Genomic DNA, 17,905 nt, shown 5'->3' on the forward strand with positions numbered 1-17,905 from the left:
ATGGTATGACCTTTTGTATTAGGGTTATGTTTCCATTTTGGATTTATTGTGGTCTGTGGTGTAAGATGTTGGTCTAACTAATTTCTAACAAACTGATTTCCAGTTTTCCCAGTGGCTTTTGTCAAAGAGAATTCTTCCCCCAGTAATTTATGTTTTTGGGGTTATTAAACAGTGGGCTACCTTTTTCAATTGCTTCTGCTTCTTACCTAGGTTATTAGGTTTTTTTAATCAATTAATCAATGAACAAGTATTAAGCAGCTCTTATGTACCAAGTACATTATTGGGCACTGGGAATACAAAAACAAAAATGGAAGAGTCCTTGCTCTCAAGGATTTTACATTCTTGAGGGAGAGATAATATGAGCATAAGCATATACAACAGAAATCCACAAATGCAAGATATTTTGAGATGGAGGAAGAAGCCACTAGCATCTTGGGATCAGGAAAGGCCTCATGTAAAGGTTAATGCTTGAGCTGAGCTTTGATGGAGACAAGCAATTCTTAGAGGTAGATAGATAGGAAAAGGGAGTGTATTATAGGCTTGAGGGACAGCCTTTACAAGTCTTTACCAAAAAAAATGACAGTTTTACCTAACTAATCTACTTACTCAATGTCATCCCAATTACTAAAACAATTATTGTACTGAGTTAGGAAAAAATAGTAACAAAATTCATTTGTAAAACAAAAGGTCAGGAACTTCAAAGAAACGAGGGAAAAAAGATTTAAGGAAGAAGATTCAGCAGTATCAGACCTTAAATTATATTAAAAGGCGAGAGCATTGTTGAAGTGTAAAAAGGATAATTTCAATTATTTCAAATTAAAATTTTCTTGTATAAATAATGCCTATGTAGCCAAGAGTAGAAGGGAGGCAGAAAATTGGGGAGAAAAACCCTCTCATAGACAGTCTGTCAGATAGGATGTGACTGGGTGGTACTGTAGTTGTGGTATAGGAAATGATGAGCTAGTTGATTTAGAAAAATATGGTAAGATGTGGACTTATGAATAAAGATGCTATCCACCATTATAGATACAAATGATAGGAAGAAATAAGCATATTATGGTCTTACATATATGTGTATGAGTGTGTATGTGTATATATGTCTATATTTAGATATCTATGTATATGTATATATATATTCACACTTAATTATAGCCTTCTTTGGGTGGTGGGGGATGGGAGGTGGGGGAGAAAGGAAGCAAAAAGTGTACAGTAAGGAATAAGGAAAACCAAGAAGGGAGCAAAGAAAAGCTGGGCGCCTTTGAAAATAATGTGTAGCATTTCTTATATAGGTTTTCTTGAAAGGGAAGTTTATTGTTTTATATTGAATCTTATGGTCTGCTGGGCACATGGCAATGCTTTTTTTTTTCTTTTCTCATTTTATATTTAAGATAATTTTTTTTTTTTTACAAAACAAAGACTACCCTTTCCAGTACTGGTTGAATTCTTACTAATATCTCCTAACTCACTGGTTGTAGTGGGTGAAGTGGAATATTCCTTGCTCCTCATTGCCACTTCTAGACATTCCCCTTTGCCACCGTCACTCAGTAACCTTTCCTTCTTTGAGTTTTTATCTACAGATCTAACTTCTCAATTCCTCCTTTTACTTGTTTTTCATTATCTACCCTGCCATCACACTATAGTTACACACAGAGATTATCCTGTCTTCCATCTTGCCATCACCCACTCTGAAATTTCTTTACTTGATGCTGATCGGTGGTCATTTCATCTCCACCTCTGCCTTTTAACTCTAAAGCCTGCACTTTGCCCTCAGTGTAACCTCTAATTGCTCCACCCCTGTGTTCTTTCCCAGTCTATCACCCGTAGCTCTGGTTGTACTCTCTTCCCTTCTCCGTCTTGACACTTTGGTGAACCAGTTTATTTTTTATATTGTTCACTTCTCTGAATCCCTTGCTTCTTCATCCTGTCTTGCCTTGCCAAACCATATTCTTGGGTGACCCCTACAATCTCTCGTCTTCACTTTTACTCGTGTGCTGCTGAAGGAAATCACAGACAGGATCCCTTACAAGTTGATGATACATGATCTCAACTGGGTTCTTACTGCAGTAAGACAATTCTTTTACTCCCTCCTTGATTCACTGTCCTGCTCACCACAGTGGGTTTTCCAAACCTTTTCATCCCTTCTCAAGCATCCTGTAGATCCTCCTTATCCTGACACTCTCAACTGACAGTCTTGCCTCATATTTCACTGAAAAAATTCAGGCCATTTGCAGAGAATGCCTTCTTTCTCCTTGTTCTTCATGAACATAGCTGAGGAATTCCTTGTAACTCTTGCTTCTCAGGTGGGGGAGACAGCTGAGTCTTATTTAAACTAGATAATGTATATAAAGTGCTATTTAAATAGCACTTTTTGTACTATAGTATGAATATAGTTTTCTTATTTATCATATAGATGAACTAGTTGAGATCTTTTGGGTATGATTGCTGATATTTCTGCCATTTTTATGTGGATATTAAAGATTTAGTGAAAGATTGAGCCATTTTATTGTAACTTGTCAGTCAGCTGCCATTTTACTAACAATTAGTGATTGAAAACACTTAACTAGTGGTGGTTGAAAACATTTAAGGGTTAATTGTCTTGTTTAAAGGTACTCAGTCTGAATTTTAGGAGTGATCAACCGTCTGAATCTCAGTTTATCCAGGAATTTTTGCTACAGAATTGTTAGCAGAACTCTTTCTACAGAAAAAAATAATATGTGTACATGTCCTTTTCTGTGGTGCCACAGAGGTCCTTGATAATAATTTATCCTTGGAAAAGTAGCAAAACTTACAGGACAATAGAAGAGATTCTTGACTTTGTGTTGCTTTCATTATCATACATCAACTTGTTGTGTATACATGCAGTTATTTAGAAAACCTTAAAGTGCCTGATTGATAGTTAGACTAGATGCCTATCATGGACCCTTTCAAGTCACTTCAAATTCTGTTATTAATGACAGACTCAAGAGGACTAATGATGAAACATGCCTCTCTACTTTTGGCATAGAGTGATGAAATATGGTTGCAAAATGAGGTATATATTGTCAAACTTGGCCAGTGTTTGGCCAGGTTGTTTTGTTTTGCTTAACCATACATTCTTGGTTACAATGGAGGATGATATTGTTGGGAAGAAGGAGGAATCATTGGGAGCTGGTGTTGATGTAAGAAAAATCACCAATAAAGCTTTTTTTGCGAGAAAAAAAGAAGAGAGGCTATTTAAACATGTAAGATAGGTTAAAATGGAAATGATGTTGATGGCTTTCTGATGTCCTGGTTTTTTATTCCAACTCCTTTACCTCCAACCCACCGTTTTCTACATAAGGATCTAGGTCTAGGAGCTGGTAGATAGAGTTTTGTCCTGGTAGCTGTTTATAAAAATATATATTTATAAGTTAGGGGACCTCAGTGAAAATAATTTTTTACCTTCTACAACAATAATTTTTTTCAAACAGTTTAATGTCCTTTATAACATCTTGTATAACTAGCACAAGTAATTACTTTTAATTAAAGCAAAAGGAACATCTTCTCTGTTTAGGTATTTATGATCCAGACCACAAAATTGTAAGCTTTTGTTTTTTTAATATACCAGGGCCCATTGCATAGTAGATAAAGTGTTGGACTTGGAGTCAGGAAGGCCTCAGTTCAAATTCTGTCTCAGACAGTTAATACCTTTGTGCCCTAGGACAAGTCAGTTAACCCCTTTAGCCTCAGTTTCCTCATTTGTAAAATGGGGATAATAGTATCACATATATGACAAGATTGATGTAAAGATCTAATGAGATAACATGTGAAACCTTTTACCAACCTTAAGTGCTATATAAATGTTACTTATTATCATTATTATGATCATTAATAGTAATTGTAGCATTAATGATAAAGTTTAACATTGAAACATTTTAGAGAATTTAGCTAAAGTTTAAGAAAATGATATATTTGTGACTCCAATTTTAGGTTGACATATTGTGAATGAATTTCAGTCTGGTGTTTGTTATTAGTTTTAATTCTTTCATATTGAGCTTTTGTATTGTTGCTATGCCATATTATGTGAATTTTATCAACACGAACTGATAGGAACTGTGAATTTAAATAGTAGTTAAAATAAACATTTGAAATTTCATATGAAAGTAGAGAGTTGTTCAGTCCTGGTATTGAAAAAATAAGCTGACTCAGATAAATATACGTTTTATCCGTGTTGTGATTTATTAACAATTTGGAAGCTAAAACAAATTATTTTTAAGGTAATCAGTTACTATTAAGTCAGTTTCTTCCTGAAATAAAGGCCCATCTTTTAAAAATTAATAGTATTTTATTTTTTTCCAATTACATTTAAAGATAATTTTCAACATTCATTTTTTTGGAAAGATTTTGAATTCCAAATTTTTCTCCCTTCCTTCTCTTCTGCCCGAGACTAAGGCCCATTTTTTTTTAACAGTGTTCTTTAGGTGATATACTATGGCTGTTAATCATGGAATACTGTAGTCTCCAAAGAATTGAAATTGAGGATCACGCTAATGGAAAATTTTGGGGGAGGGCTCATGGTGGGCACTAGTAAGCTGTAACACTATACAGATGAGAAGAACTGTTATAAAAGATGTCATCAGAGAAATGTTTAATATAACTAGAAAAAAAATGATTTGATGACATGGCTGACATCCCTGATTTCCATCTAGATTAATTCCTCTAAATGCTAATGTCTTCCCCCCTCAAAATGACCTGGTTTTTATTTTTCATGTGTTTTATATATGCTCATATAGGTGTGTACTGTCTCTTCTGATAGAATTTAAGCTCCTTGAGTGCAGGGACTGTCTTGCTTTTGCTTTTTCATCTTTAACACTTAGCACAGTGCCTTGCACATTTAATGGATGCTTGCTGATTAATTGCTAGAGGGATAACCTTTAACTTTATGTTCCGTTGGCATCCATACAGTACAAAGAATACACAAAGAAAGCCCCTATCATATTCCTTGGATCCTTTCAGTCATATGGATGAAATAAATCTCACAGCATAGGCAGGCATGGTTTACCATCTTCATTTCTCAAGGGAATACAAACATCATTGAGATCACGGATTTACTGGATTATTGGAGTATCAAATCTACTAATGTTGTTAAAGATTGGCTTCCTTTTACTTTTATTCTTGGTGAAGAAACTTGTATTGTTCCTTATTAAGAAAGTAGCAGGGGAGCTACGTGGCGCAGTGGATAGAGCACCGGCCCTGCAGTCAGGAGGACCTGAGTTTAAATCCGGCCTTAGACCAAACATTTGACACTTACTAGCTATGCGACCCTGGGCAAGTCAGTTAACCTCAATTGCCTAAAAAAAAAAAAAGTAGCCGTTTTAAGCATAATTATTATGAATTTCTCAGGGGTTTTGGTGGGTTCATTTTTATTAATTTTAATATCTTTTTAACCTCTTATAGCTAATGCAACTACATGAAGTTGGCTTTGTTCTTTGACTCTTATTTTGTCCCTTCAGCTGAAAAAAGAGTCAAAACTAAGAAACAGAGATGTGATGGAAAAAATTTCAAAACACAATATCATTAGAAAAATGATACTTTTATTTCACATTTTCATAATGATACTTTGCATTTACATGCCATCTTTTATTTGAGATTGGTATTTGGAGTGATTTCCTTCATATTTATTAATATTGTTAGGTTTTCATTGTTATTCTTATTGCATCAGTGAGGAAACACTGATGAGGTTTGTTTTTTTTTTAATCAAATGATGAAGTAAGACTATTTAGTACAGGTAAAAGTTCATTTGTCTTAATATCATAATAAAGAAGTATCCTGACTGGATGGATGAATGGAAGAGTATTTATTACACGTTTAATATGTTCCAGGCCCTCTACTAAATGCTAAGCATACAGATACAAAATTGAGACAGTCTTTGCTTTCAAAAAGCTTATATCCGAATTGGGAGACACAGCATCTATGAGGGAAGTAGTGACCAAGCAAGGGTATTTTGGTCTGAGAAGTCACTGGATTGATGAATAGTATAACAGGGCATTTGACTGATGTGGTCTTCTTGGAAACAACAGTAGAGTTGATTTGACTACAGTTTCAGAGCAAGAAGTAAAAAGAGAAGTGAGGATGCATAATAAGACCCATGGCCAGAGGATGGCCTAAATAAAGCATGACAGGTCTGGGGCTAGATAGATTTATCAAATGAAGTAATATTTGTAAAAACCATTTGGCTCAGTGCCTGGCATTTATAAGTGCTTATTATATAATGCTTATTATATATAGTATAATAATTATACAAATGCTTATTATAAAGGCATTATATAAATGCTTATTCCATCCTGTTCCCCTAAATACAGTAGGCTCTCCCCAGTCAGGGTGAGATCCAGGGAAGGAGCTCAGTAAGTAGCTTAGTTCTCCCAGGGCATGATGTTTGGAGGTCCTTATAATAGCCTTGCAATTGATCTCCATGCCTGATGTTTCTGACTTTACCAATCCAATCTTCACATAGTTACCAAAATTTTACAAATATGTTATTATTGGCCTTACTCTATTACTTCACTGCTTGAAAAACTTTAAATGGCTTCCCCGTTGCCATAGGATAAAATATAAATTTTTTAACCAAGTAATTAAAGTTATAAGATCATGAGATCAATCTACCTTTCTAGCTTTATTTCATTCTCATCTTCTTCATGCACTCATGTTTTAGACACACTAGACAATTAGTCCTTTCACTATCTCAAGCTGAAGTCTTGTGGTTTCATATAGGCCATTCCCCACATTTGGAAAGCTCTTTGTTCTTAGTTCCCTGACCACTGAAATTCTCTTCTTTCAAGGCTCAGTTCAGGTGCCACCTCCACCATGAAGTTTTCCTACTCACTCTGATGAAAGTGATCCTCTCTCCTAAATTTCTTACAGAATTTTATCTAAATTCTTTCCCTTATAAGGGCTAACTTGTATCATACTTATGTCTGTCTTCCCTATTAGATTATAAGATCTTTGAGGCCAGAGACTGTCATTTTTCATTTAGCATCCCTAGTAGCTACCATGGTGTCTTTCAGATCACGATTGCTTAATGAATATTTGTAGAATTTGAATTAATCAGTTAATTTTAGTTGACACATCTGAATAAATAAGCTGTTTCCTTTAACTTGGAAGATGACCCTTAATAAGTTTATTGTTAACCAGTTACATTAAATTCTATACAGAATAACACTGTACCTGCTTTTTCTTATCTGTGTCCATATAAGTGTCAGAGGACTTGAGAAAGTAAGCAGTTTTTATTTCGGATTAGGAAGAGGAGCTGAGATATAGCTAAGCTCTGTAATTTATAGTTCTTTACAGGTGTCATTTTAGTTACTACAACAAACATTTCTACCCTCTAAACAAAATTCATTGACATTCTCAAGCTTCCATTAAAACAAAACAACAGAAATAATTTTGATATAGGATAGAGTTGATGTGTACATGTTCTCTTTCTTTTTTACTAATTAATTCAAAACATTTCAAATTATTCATTCATAACAGATATAGAGAGGGAATCAGCTGTTTCATTTTGCAATTTTGTAGGAGCAAAATCTCATTATAGTAAAAAAAAACCTTATATGTCACATAGAGTTTATCATTGGCTATTACTTCCATTATAGTCCCAAGCAATTGGGATGAAGTAGTATTTATATTCTGTACTTTGACCATCATTTGCCTGTCAGTGTTTTTTAAGAATAACATTTAGAAGTACAAGTAATCTGAAACAAAATAGGTATCATAGGGATTTGTTATCATTCATTCATTCATTCATTCATGTCCAACTCTTTGTTACCCCTTGGGTCATAGCACACCAGGCCCTTCTGTCCTCCACTATCTCTCAAAGTCTCTCCAAGCTCATATTGCTTCCGTGGCGCTATCCATCTCATCCTCTGCCATTCCCTTCTCCTTTTGCCTTCATCACAGGGAGCATGGTTAGAAATTACACCTCCTACTTTTGGGGCTAACCTATATATTTGTATATTCAAATCAGTCTCTTATAGATCTCTTAGAATTTGCCTTCCTATGAACTCTTGATAATAATTGAAATTTGAAGTACTGTCACTAAACTTAAATTTTTTTTTTTGTAGAAAGGGAATTTTGGGAATTATGTAATAAATGTAATTTGATGAGACCAAAGCGTTCCCATCACTGCAGCCGATGTGGTCACTGTGTTAGGAGAATGGATCATCATTGTCCGTGGTAAGAGAACATTAATTCATTTTTAATCACACTAGATCTTATTATATGTTGATTCCCTCATTGATGTGTTAAATTTTCCTCATCATAGCTAGCCTGTAAAATAGGAAAGGTTCTGTGTTGATAGCAGACATGCAGTATCTAGACAGTGGAATGACCAATTCTGTCTCTTTTTCTAGACCCCCAACCCCCCCCCCAAACCCATTACCCTTTTCTGCCCCTTGAGATTTATTTTTATCATATTAAACTTTTATCAATATAAATATCTAGTTTGAAAATGACCGTATGTTGATCATGTACAGTTCTCCCTACTTCTAAAATTCCATCATCATTTAGTGAGAATTGGAGGTGTGGTCGGGGATTAAGTGTAGAACAATATTGACCTTTTTGGTCAATAGGGGACTCTCTTGCAACAGCTAAATACTTTAAAGAGAATATACTTTTGAGCTACATTTTTTTTTGAAATTTTACAGGATTTCTACATTGTATCACTGTAACAAAACTTGCAAAATCTATGAAAAACAGGAATTGTATGTAATTCTGTTTTCTTTGTATTGCTTTATGTCAACATTTATACTTGGTATAAATAGGTATGTGTAAGTTTGTATATATTAGTATGTATACATATGCTCTCACAGATTTATATGAATGCGTTGAAGTGTACACAGAAAAAGACAAGGACCACAAAATGTATGTGGTATTAACAGTTATTCAGAAATTGAATCAAAGCTGATCTTGCCCTTTTACTTAACAATAGAAATCAAAATAAATTTATTTTGGTAACGTTGCCTGAAAATTGACTGGACAGTGTCTTTAAATTTAAGACTTATTTAAAGTAAATTTACTGAAATTAGGAAAAATATTAAAAAGCTCTGGTAAAAATATGTTATTATAGTACCAAATCAAAAGTTTGATCTGTGACAAATGTCAATAGTACTTTTTTCCCCAGTGTAATAAATTGAGTTAAGACAAAATAGTCATTATCATTATCCTCTGAGAAATCTAATTTTAAGTGCAGTTTCATATCATATGCACAAAAAGTTAACTCTAATTGCTTCACACATTTGAGTTCTAGTTCCTGATTATTGAATATGAAAATGTAGAAAATGTGCCAGCTTTAAGTTAATCCTTTCTTTAAAAAGAAAACAAAATTTAAATCTCATGGAGAATAAAAGCACAACAAAACTACCCATTTGTAAACTTTCTGAACACTAGAAAACAATGTTATGTTTTAAAACAATGAAAAAATAACTAATTTTGGGTGACAAAATGTCTTCATTTCATCAGTTATAGAGGTATAGAACTTATTCTCTATTTGTAATCTGCTTCTTGGGAGAGTGAGGAAGAGTAAATAGATTAAGGATATTTTATTTAGCCTTTTTTGTTGAGAGCTATTAAGGCATTCAGTATATAAAGCTATATATTTATTGACTGACACAATTGGATGGGGGCATGGGAGAAGAAAAGATGATAGGGAAGGTGAAGTGAGTTAGAGAATAGAGTTAGAACGATTTGGGGAAATCTTTCCTGGGCTCTTTCATTTCATCTAGCAACCTTAAGATTAGCAGACCAAAACTCAGGTGGCTCTTTGATTTTACTATCTTCATTCAGTGTAAGTATCCTAGGTTTTCATTGTTTGTGTCAGATGTTTAATAAATCCTTTCTTTATAATCAGTCAGGCAGTAAACATTTATAAATGCTTACTATGTGCTAGGCTCTGTGCTAAGTGCTGTGGTTACCAAGAAAGTCAAAAAATAGTCTCTGTTCTTAAGGAGCTCATAGTCTAATGGGGGAGACCACATGCAAACAACTATGTACAAAGAAGATTTTTATTTATGCACACTTATTACACGTATATGAATATATGCATGTGTATAAGGTACCCAACACATGTCATTTACGGTTTATCATGTGTGCACATGCATACGTAACACACATGCATACATGTATGTATGTGTATGTGCTTATACGCATATGTGATTCATTGCACATAATTAACAGAGGAAAGGCACTAGCATTAAGGGCAGTTAGAAAGACTTATTGTAGAAGGTGGGATTTTAGTTGTGACTTAAAGAAAGCCAGGAAAGTCAGGAGGTAGAGATGAGGAAGGAGAGAACTTATAACTTCATAAGTAGATTTCCTGGTCTACAGAAATCTGAAAGTAAATACTACAAACATTGCCACATGACTGTTTGGAAGGGGAGGTGGGGATGAAAATAGAAATATTTAAAGGACCAGGATTTTAAAGTGTTTTGTAGGGTTAAAGACTGTATATATACACACTTTTCTGTAACCTAGCCCTTTAAATTATTTAATAAAATTTAAATTTATTTTAGAGGTAAATTGTAATTTAAATTTTATTTTATTATTGTGATAATTTTTACAAATATCCATTTTTACTAGATTATTCTGTATTTAGATTAGAAAATGAAATTGTAGAAAACTATTTTCCTTCTCAGAAAGAACAATCAAAAACGATAATTCATCAAGAATGTGATTCTTCAGTATTGGTTTCTATTGTACCATTTTTTCCCCAGATGGTAACAAAGTAATGTTATTTTGATATGATGAAATAACTTAGAATTCTTTATCATATTGGCCTCAGGGTCTTTGTTGAACAATTACAATAAATTGAGCAATTGCTACTGATAGTGAAGAAATTAACTAGATTTTTAAAAATTGAGAATGTTTAGGATGAAAAATATTTAATTTTGTTCTAAACATAAAAATCTTTTCTTCTTTTAAAGTGTGTTTTGGAAATATTTAGGATTAGCTTATTCATATAAGCAGATATATTCTAGAAATATTTCTAACTAAGATCAGGAAAGATGTAGTGAAGATATGATATCATTTTTCCTATTTTTTGCAACTAAGGGTGTGTTATTTTTGTAAGGAAAATGAGTCAGAGTGAATCACTTCTGTTAGGCTGAAGAGTTATCAGGCTTATAATTTCAGGGGAAGTTATAGTATATATTATGTCTAATTGGCCTTGAGTTTTATAGTAGTTAATATGTATAATTGGACTTGAGCTTTGTAGTAGTCAATATGTTTGATGCCAAGTCTTTGAAAAATTTTCCAGGTTTGTATTTATACCTGTAATAACGAAATAGGCAGCTTTCCTTTTTAACTTTTTAGATATACTATTCGGTAAACAATACATTTTAAAATAAAATTCCTAAGTGATACTGTTCATCAAAAAGTTAATGTGATACGGTGAAATCTCTACTCTCTCTCTCATTCCCTCTCACCCAGAGTAAACTATGGGCAGAAAAATTTGTTGATAAGATAATCTTAATTTTTAAAAATAAGTAAACAATGGGGAAAAAAGGCTTACCAAAATAAGAAAAGTTATGTCTAGATTTGACAATGTGCTTTCTATCCCAAGAAATAAAATTGTCAGACAACAGTTTTGGAAAAATTCTTTTTTCCTGCATTAAAATTGCCCTCTTTTACTATAATGTAGAAACGTGTATTATCATAAAGAAAACCAATGAAGCAGGAGTCAAAGGAACTAGATCATAATCCTGGTAATGTCACTCACTCATGTCACTGTGTGAGCTCACCTTCGGTTTCCTTGTCTGCAAAACGGGAATGAGACTTGCCATGTTGACCTCATTGCATCTTTGTGAAATAATGTATGTGAAAACATTTCACATACACCATTATTTTTTGAGTATAAAGTATGTAAAGTACTGAATGCTCTACCATTGTATTATTTTGTATTGTAGTTTCTTGTATTTTCTACTTCCTGTTTGTATTAAGTGGTTCTAGCAATCACATGTCTAGTTGGAATAAAAGTAAAATTAGAGCTTTTTTTCCCCTTCAGATCCTGCTTCTAAACATTTCAAAATTGGCCTACTTCCAATTTTAAAATTTAGTCTTTTCATTTGTTTTTGTTTTTGTTTTCTCTGCAGGATTAATAATTGTGTTGGTGAAGATAATCATTGGCTTTTTCTGCAACTATGTTTCTACACAGAGCTTCTTACTTGCTACGCATTGATGTTTTCTTTCTGCCACTATTACTACTTTCTGCCATTAAAAAAGCGTAACTTGGTAAGAAATTTTTTATCAGATATCAAGAGGGCAAGTGCATCCTATAGCTATTAGAATGTATTTTTTAGACATCCAGAGGAGTTTTAAAAAATCTTTAAATGGTATTTGGGTTGGGATGGCAAAGGATATTACCCATAAGTAACTTACATTCAAATAGTGTTGAGACTATCTGCACTCTGTGTTATGTAGTCAAACATTGTTGTCACATATATTATGGAAACATTGAATTTGGTAGAAAACGCAGCTGCCTTTTACAGTAAGGGAATCTGGGAAGAGCAGTTAGATATTAGCTCACTTGCTTTTTGTAATGCATGACTTTTTTATGTAATGGAAGGATGACATGGCATAGTGGATTGAGAACTGGTATATCCCAGAGTATCCGAGTTTAGGTTCTATCTCTGATATATATTGACTGTGTGATACTTGTCAATAGGCAGTTAACCTCTCTGTGCTGTAGGCAACTCGTTAAGATTTTAAGTTGCAGAGACTCTCACTTTAATCCCCACCACCACCCCCATTTTATTCCCTCCCCTCCCCTTTTTTGCCTTCTGTATTCTCTAGAAGGTTCTCTTTTTGTTGAGAAGCTAGAGGAATCAACATCCCTATGCCATTTATCCATGGATTCGATAAGGGTATATCACCTATTCCTCTTTGACATACACCCTGACTCCCTATTTATGTTCCTACCACTCTGCATTTTTGTCCCAAAAGGTATATTGATTCCCTATAGGGGAATTGGGGGGTTTAGTTTATGGTGTTTCATTTCTGTTCCTTCACCTTCTCTTCTCCTATTTCCTTTTTCTGTTTACATTTTTATTTCTTTGTGTACTTATAAAAAAAAGGCTCTTGGTCCTTTTACCCTATGTATTCATTTATTCTTTTTCCCTTTTTCTTTTTTACCTTTTTTTCTAAGGTAACATTCAAACATTGGGGTAGTTTATTCCTTATTCTTTCATTAGGAATTTTAGTATTCCAAATCTATTTACTTCCCCAGCTTCTTTGGAGAAAGTCTCCAATTTTTTGTTTCAATTTTTAATGTTTCAGTTTTTTTCTAATCTGCTAATTGAGTTTTACTTTTGCATTGATAGCTATAAATTTTGACATATTCTATTCATTACTTATGTCTCTTATTTATTTTGTTTCTCTTTTGAACCATTTTGGAATTTAAAAAAATATTCTATGATCTCGGAATTTCACAGGATTCTATGTTTTATCAGTCATAAATTGGTTTTCTTTTGTCTACTATTATTTTTTGAGAACTTTGTAATTACTTGGCAGATTTAGTACTCAATTTCTTCTGCCTTCTTCCTATTGATATCTGTCTTGTTTGAGCATTTTTTCCATATTTTACTCTGTTTCTTACTTTCTGATTCTACCTTCTTTGTTGGTGGATATACACTCCCAAGGCTGAGGTATAATATACTTCAGCTTCTTTCCATTTTAGGTTGTTTAGTGTTCACCACTAGGTCTTTGCGTTGAGGAGTCTGTGATGGCATAAGACAAGTTCAGCTGTGTTTCAATCTTCTTTTCAGGTTCACTGGAGTATGCCGTTTCTCTGTGACATTTTCTATTTTGTTCTTTTTGGGCTGATATTAATGAGTGCCTTCCACTTTTTGAAAGAAGGGGGTATCCCAGGTATAGCCTTTGTAGTTTTGGGATCACCAGCTTAGGGGCAGCATCTGGCAGAAGGCAACACAATTTCCTGTTGTCCTTATTCCTTTGGCGGCTGGCTAACTAGTGTCCCCTGATTGTTGCAGGCTGGTAGGTGAGGTTGGATAGTTGGGGGTAAAGTATGACACATCAAAGTCTCTGCAAAGAGAGGGCCCAGTATAGACTCCATACAGGAGTTTATGGATCAGTTTGTAGTCCCTGCTAGAAGTGCACAGGCTAGTAGGTTAGGAGTTCTGAGTGAATGCTTTAAAGATCAGTGCTCTCTAGTATTAATTCATGAGGATTTTATCTGGTTGTGATTCTCTCTTTTTTGTCCTGTGTATTCACCTGCAATTGCTGTATACCTGGGGTAGATTTAGTGTTTTGGGTTTCAAAATTTAAAAGTTGATAGAGTCTGGGGAAAGTGACTAGTATGCCATCTTGTTGGTCCTAGGACCATAAGTCACCTCATGTATGTAAATTACTGAAGAACCGTGACTGCTTAATTTTTTTTTGTCTTTGTATCCTCAGTACACTTAGAAGAATGCCAGACAAATAGTAGATACTTAATAAATGCTTATTGCTTGATTGATAACAGTAATAGAGTTGATTATGTAAGTATTTGGAGAAGTCTAAACAGAATGGTATAAGAAATTAGGAGAGATTATTTCTAGGTGTATGGCAATAGAAGGAAGACTTCACAAAAAAAGATGAACCTGTGCAGGGCCTTGAAAGATAGGGAGGATTTTAACAATTGTATTGGGTGATATTCCAGGTATAGATATAGAGTAAATAGAGGCACTAAAGTAAGAAAATTCAACAAGAGGACATAGGTGAATGATGCATCGTCTAGTTCAGATGGAATATAAAGTATGTAAAGGCCAGGGAGAAGGCTAGAATGGTAGATCAGGACAAGATTATTGAATACCTTAAAAACTAGATTAAGTAGCTGGGTGCTTATTTGGTGAATAATGGGGAACCATAGGAAGATGTAGAACAGGGGGTGATATTTTCCCTCTACTTTAAGAAGATTGTTCTTAGCCTTGTGTATAGAGGCTTCTGCTTTATAGGGAAGATGCAAGTAGAGACGCAGGAAGAAAATTACTTAAGCTTAAGGGAGAGGTGATAAGGGCCTGGATGAAGATGGCTGCAGTGGGAAAGGAGAGGAGAAGAGAGGACGCTATTGCAGAGTTAGACTCAATGTCACTTGTTAAATGATTAATATGGAGGATAAAGTAGAGGGAAGAGGCAAAGATGACACCTAGGTTCAGCTTAGGGGAAGTTTTGGAGAGGAAAATATTTTTGGGGAAAAGATGAGAATATAAGCTCCTTATGAGTAAGGATTGTTTCTTTCATTGTATTTGTATCCGCAACACCTCTGCAGAGTGCCTGGCACATAGTAGGCACTTAATAAATATTTGTAAGTTGATTGAGTTCAGTTTGGGCATATTTAATTTAATATGATTCATTACAGGACATCCCAGTGGAGAAAAGTTACATAATTTGTTGTTTGAAATAGCTCAAGATTGGAGATAACAGGTTTAGCAGTCACTTGCGTACTTCCCTAATGTCTTTGCCCTTGTTTTCCATGATGCTATACTGTCATAAATTTCCTACTATGATTGAGCCTTTTTTCTTTTTCTTTATCCTGCCCTCTAAATGTTGGCATTCCACTAGGCTCTATCCTTAACTGTTTTTTAGCTATACTCTCTTTTCCTTGGTACATGCAAATCATTCAGTAATCATTTATTAAGTATCTACTATGTGCTAGGCACTGTGCTAAGTGTGTTAACAAATATTATTCTATTTTATCCTGAAGTGGGTGCTAGTATTATCCCCATTTTACAGTCGAGGAAACTGAAGCAAAGAGAAGTTAAATGACTAGCTTAAATGACATTTAGTAAGCGTCTGAAGTCCTGACTCTAGGCCCAACACTCTCTCCACTATGCCACCTAGTTGCCTATAAGACAATTTCTTGAAGGATATCGGAGGGAGTGGAATCAAAATTATTATCTAATTCAATTTGTATTTATTGAATACCTATTAAAGTACCCTAGAACTTTGTTCAATATGAATACATTCTTTTTACAATTAGTTTATCTAAAAAATATAATTAAAGGGGTTTCTTTATTGGAGTGGAAGAGACCCTATTATAAGACAGTGGCGTCTATGTTACCCAATAAATGAAACCTCCTCATAACAAACATTTTTCTTTCCATTATCCAGTTCTGTTATTTGGGGTTTTGTTTTGTTTTTGAGTAACTTCGTTCTGAACAGTAGGTTTTTCTTCATTTCCCTTTGAGCAGATGTGCAGGCAAATACACATAAATTGAAACTTGCATAGGGTATCTTAGCTTGAAGACTTAAATATATATCAGAATAGTCTTAGAATGTATTATCATTCTTATTTAGTATAGCTCATAGAAAATAGTATTAAATATTTTATTTTGATGTTTTAAATTTATTCTTATAAATTTGTCCTCTGTTGTTTTGAAAGCACTGGAAACTCTTCTCCCCGTAACCTTAAAGATATCATCTGTTATCATTTCAGTTCATTCACAGACCATATAGTCTTCAAATTAGGAAAAGTGGATTTCTGAAGTTAGGAAAAGTGGATTTCTCAGTGACTTGTTGAATGATCTTGGGCAAGTCCAAACATCTCTATGCTTCAGATTCAATATGACTATAATTATGTTAACCTCCTTCTTTTCCTCAAATGGATGTTGTGAGAATTAATAGGATAATGGGACAGTTCCTATTTGACAAGCAATTGATTCCTTGGGAGTAACTTAGATACTTCTGAGTATGCATGATTCTTTCAATTCACTAAAACTATCTGTAAATTTATTGCTTATAAGTACCTAAATTGTAACTAACATAATGTGGTAAATTATTTTTATTTTCTTTTGTATTTTTTATATATTACATGAACAGTAAAAGGATCTGTGATTAAAGACCAACCACTGAAAAGGTGGTGACCTCAAAAACCCCATTTGTATTGTCATGTTGTCTGCTTAACAAATAGAATTGGTGGCTCCTGAAAAGGATTAAATTCCTTGTTTGACTAAGAAAACCACATTTGACCATTTTTCTAAATGGTTGTTCTTACTGTCTTATATTTAAATGACTGAGGTTAATTGATCATAGGAGCATAGATTTAGAGCTGGGAGGAAACTTGGATACCATTATTATAGAGAAATTTTGTTTTTGTTTCAGGATGGTTTTGTTTTTGTTTTTTGCCTTGACATATATTAGAAAATTATAGACAGACATTTTGATGACATAGGCTTTATGAAAAATCTATAAAATATTTATAGTGTCAGACATTTTTTTGGAAATATAGTTTGTGATTTTTGTTTTATGGTTTACTAATATTTTAGGCACACATGTATTTTCACTCTAGCTTGTGGAAAACTTTCAGCAGTCTCCCTAAAGTATGTTTTCTTGAAAGAAAAAGTAAGTTATGTGGGGGTGGGATGGGAAGGAGCAAGGCAGTCAGTAGATTAAAACAGTTTAGAAATAATTTTCAGCATTCAGACTATTGGCCTGCTCACATTAAATTAAAAAAGCAACTATTCTTTTTTTAAGTTACCAGTAGTTTTTCTAATATAGATCGGCTCCTGTGGTTGATAGTTGTGCCTTTTATCTCTTTAAGGTCACATATTGAATAAAGATTTCTAAATGTGTGCCTGCTGGTAGCTTTGTACTGTAGCATATTTATTTTTTCTCTACAGGGCTAAATGAGGAAAATTTTATCAGTCATATTGACTTTTGATAAAATGTAGGTATAGATGCCCTATCTAATTTACAGATTTGTTTTGAGGATTAAATATGTTACTAGATGTAAAACTGCTTTGTAAAAGAAAGAATTGTACAAAGAGTAAAAAATTGTTGTGATTATTAATATGAATGGTAGAACAGGTACAATGGTTTCTCTTTCACAGTCATTTTTAGGATATTTAATTTTAAATTGGAAAAAATTTTAAGTTGGTCGTTTCTGATTGATTTATTTTTGTAT

General features: G+C 33.7%; 1 protein-coding gene across 1 annotated transcript in view; it reads left to right on the top strand.

Moving 5' to 3' along the window:
* Nucleotides 1-17,905, top strand: part of ZDHHC21 (zDHHC palmitoyltransferase 21) — a 59,955-nt gene that overhangs the window by 11,973 nt on the left and 30,077 nt on the right. The window contains exons 6-7 of the mRNA XM_020969756.2: nucleotides 8,076-8,187; nucleotides 12,099-12,237. Of these exons, the coding sequence (XP_020825415.1) occupies nucleotides 8,076-8,187; nucleotides 12,099-12,237 (251 nt within the window). The remainder of the gene's footprint in view (nucleotides 1-8,075; nucleotides 8,188-12,098; nucleotides 12,238-17,905) is intronic.

This window comes from Phascolarctos cinereus, unplaced genomic scaffold (assembly GCF_003287225.1).
Source record: "Phascolarctos cinereus isolate Bilbo 61053 unplaced genomic scaffold, phaCin_HiC Scaffold_4;HRSCAF=312, whole genome shotgun sequence".
NCBI classification, from domain to species: Eukaryota; Metazoa; Chordata; class Mammalia; order Diprotodontia; family Phascolarctidae; genus Phascolarctos; species Phascolarctos cinereus.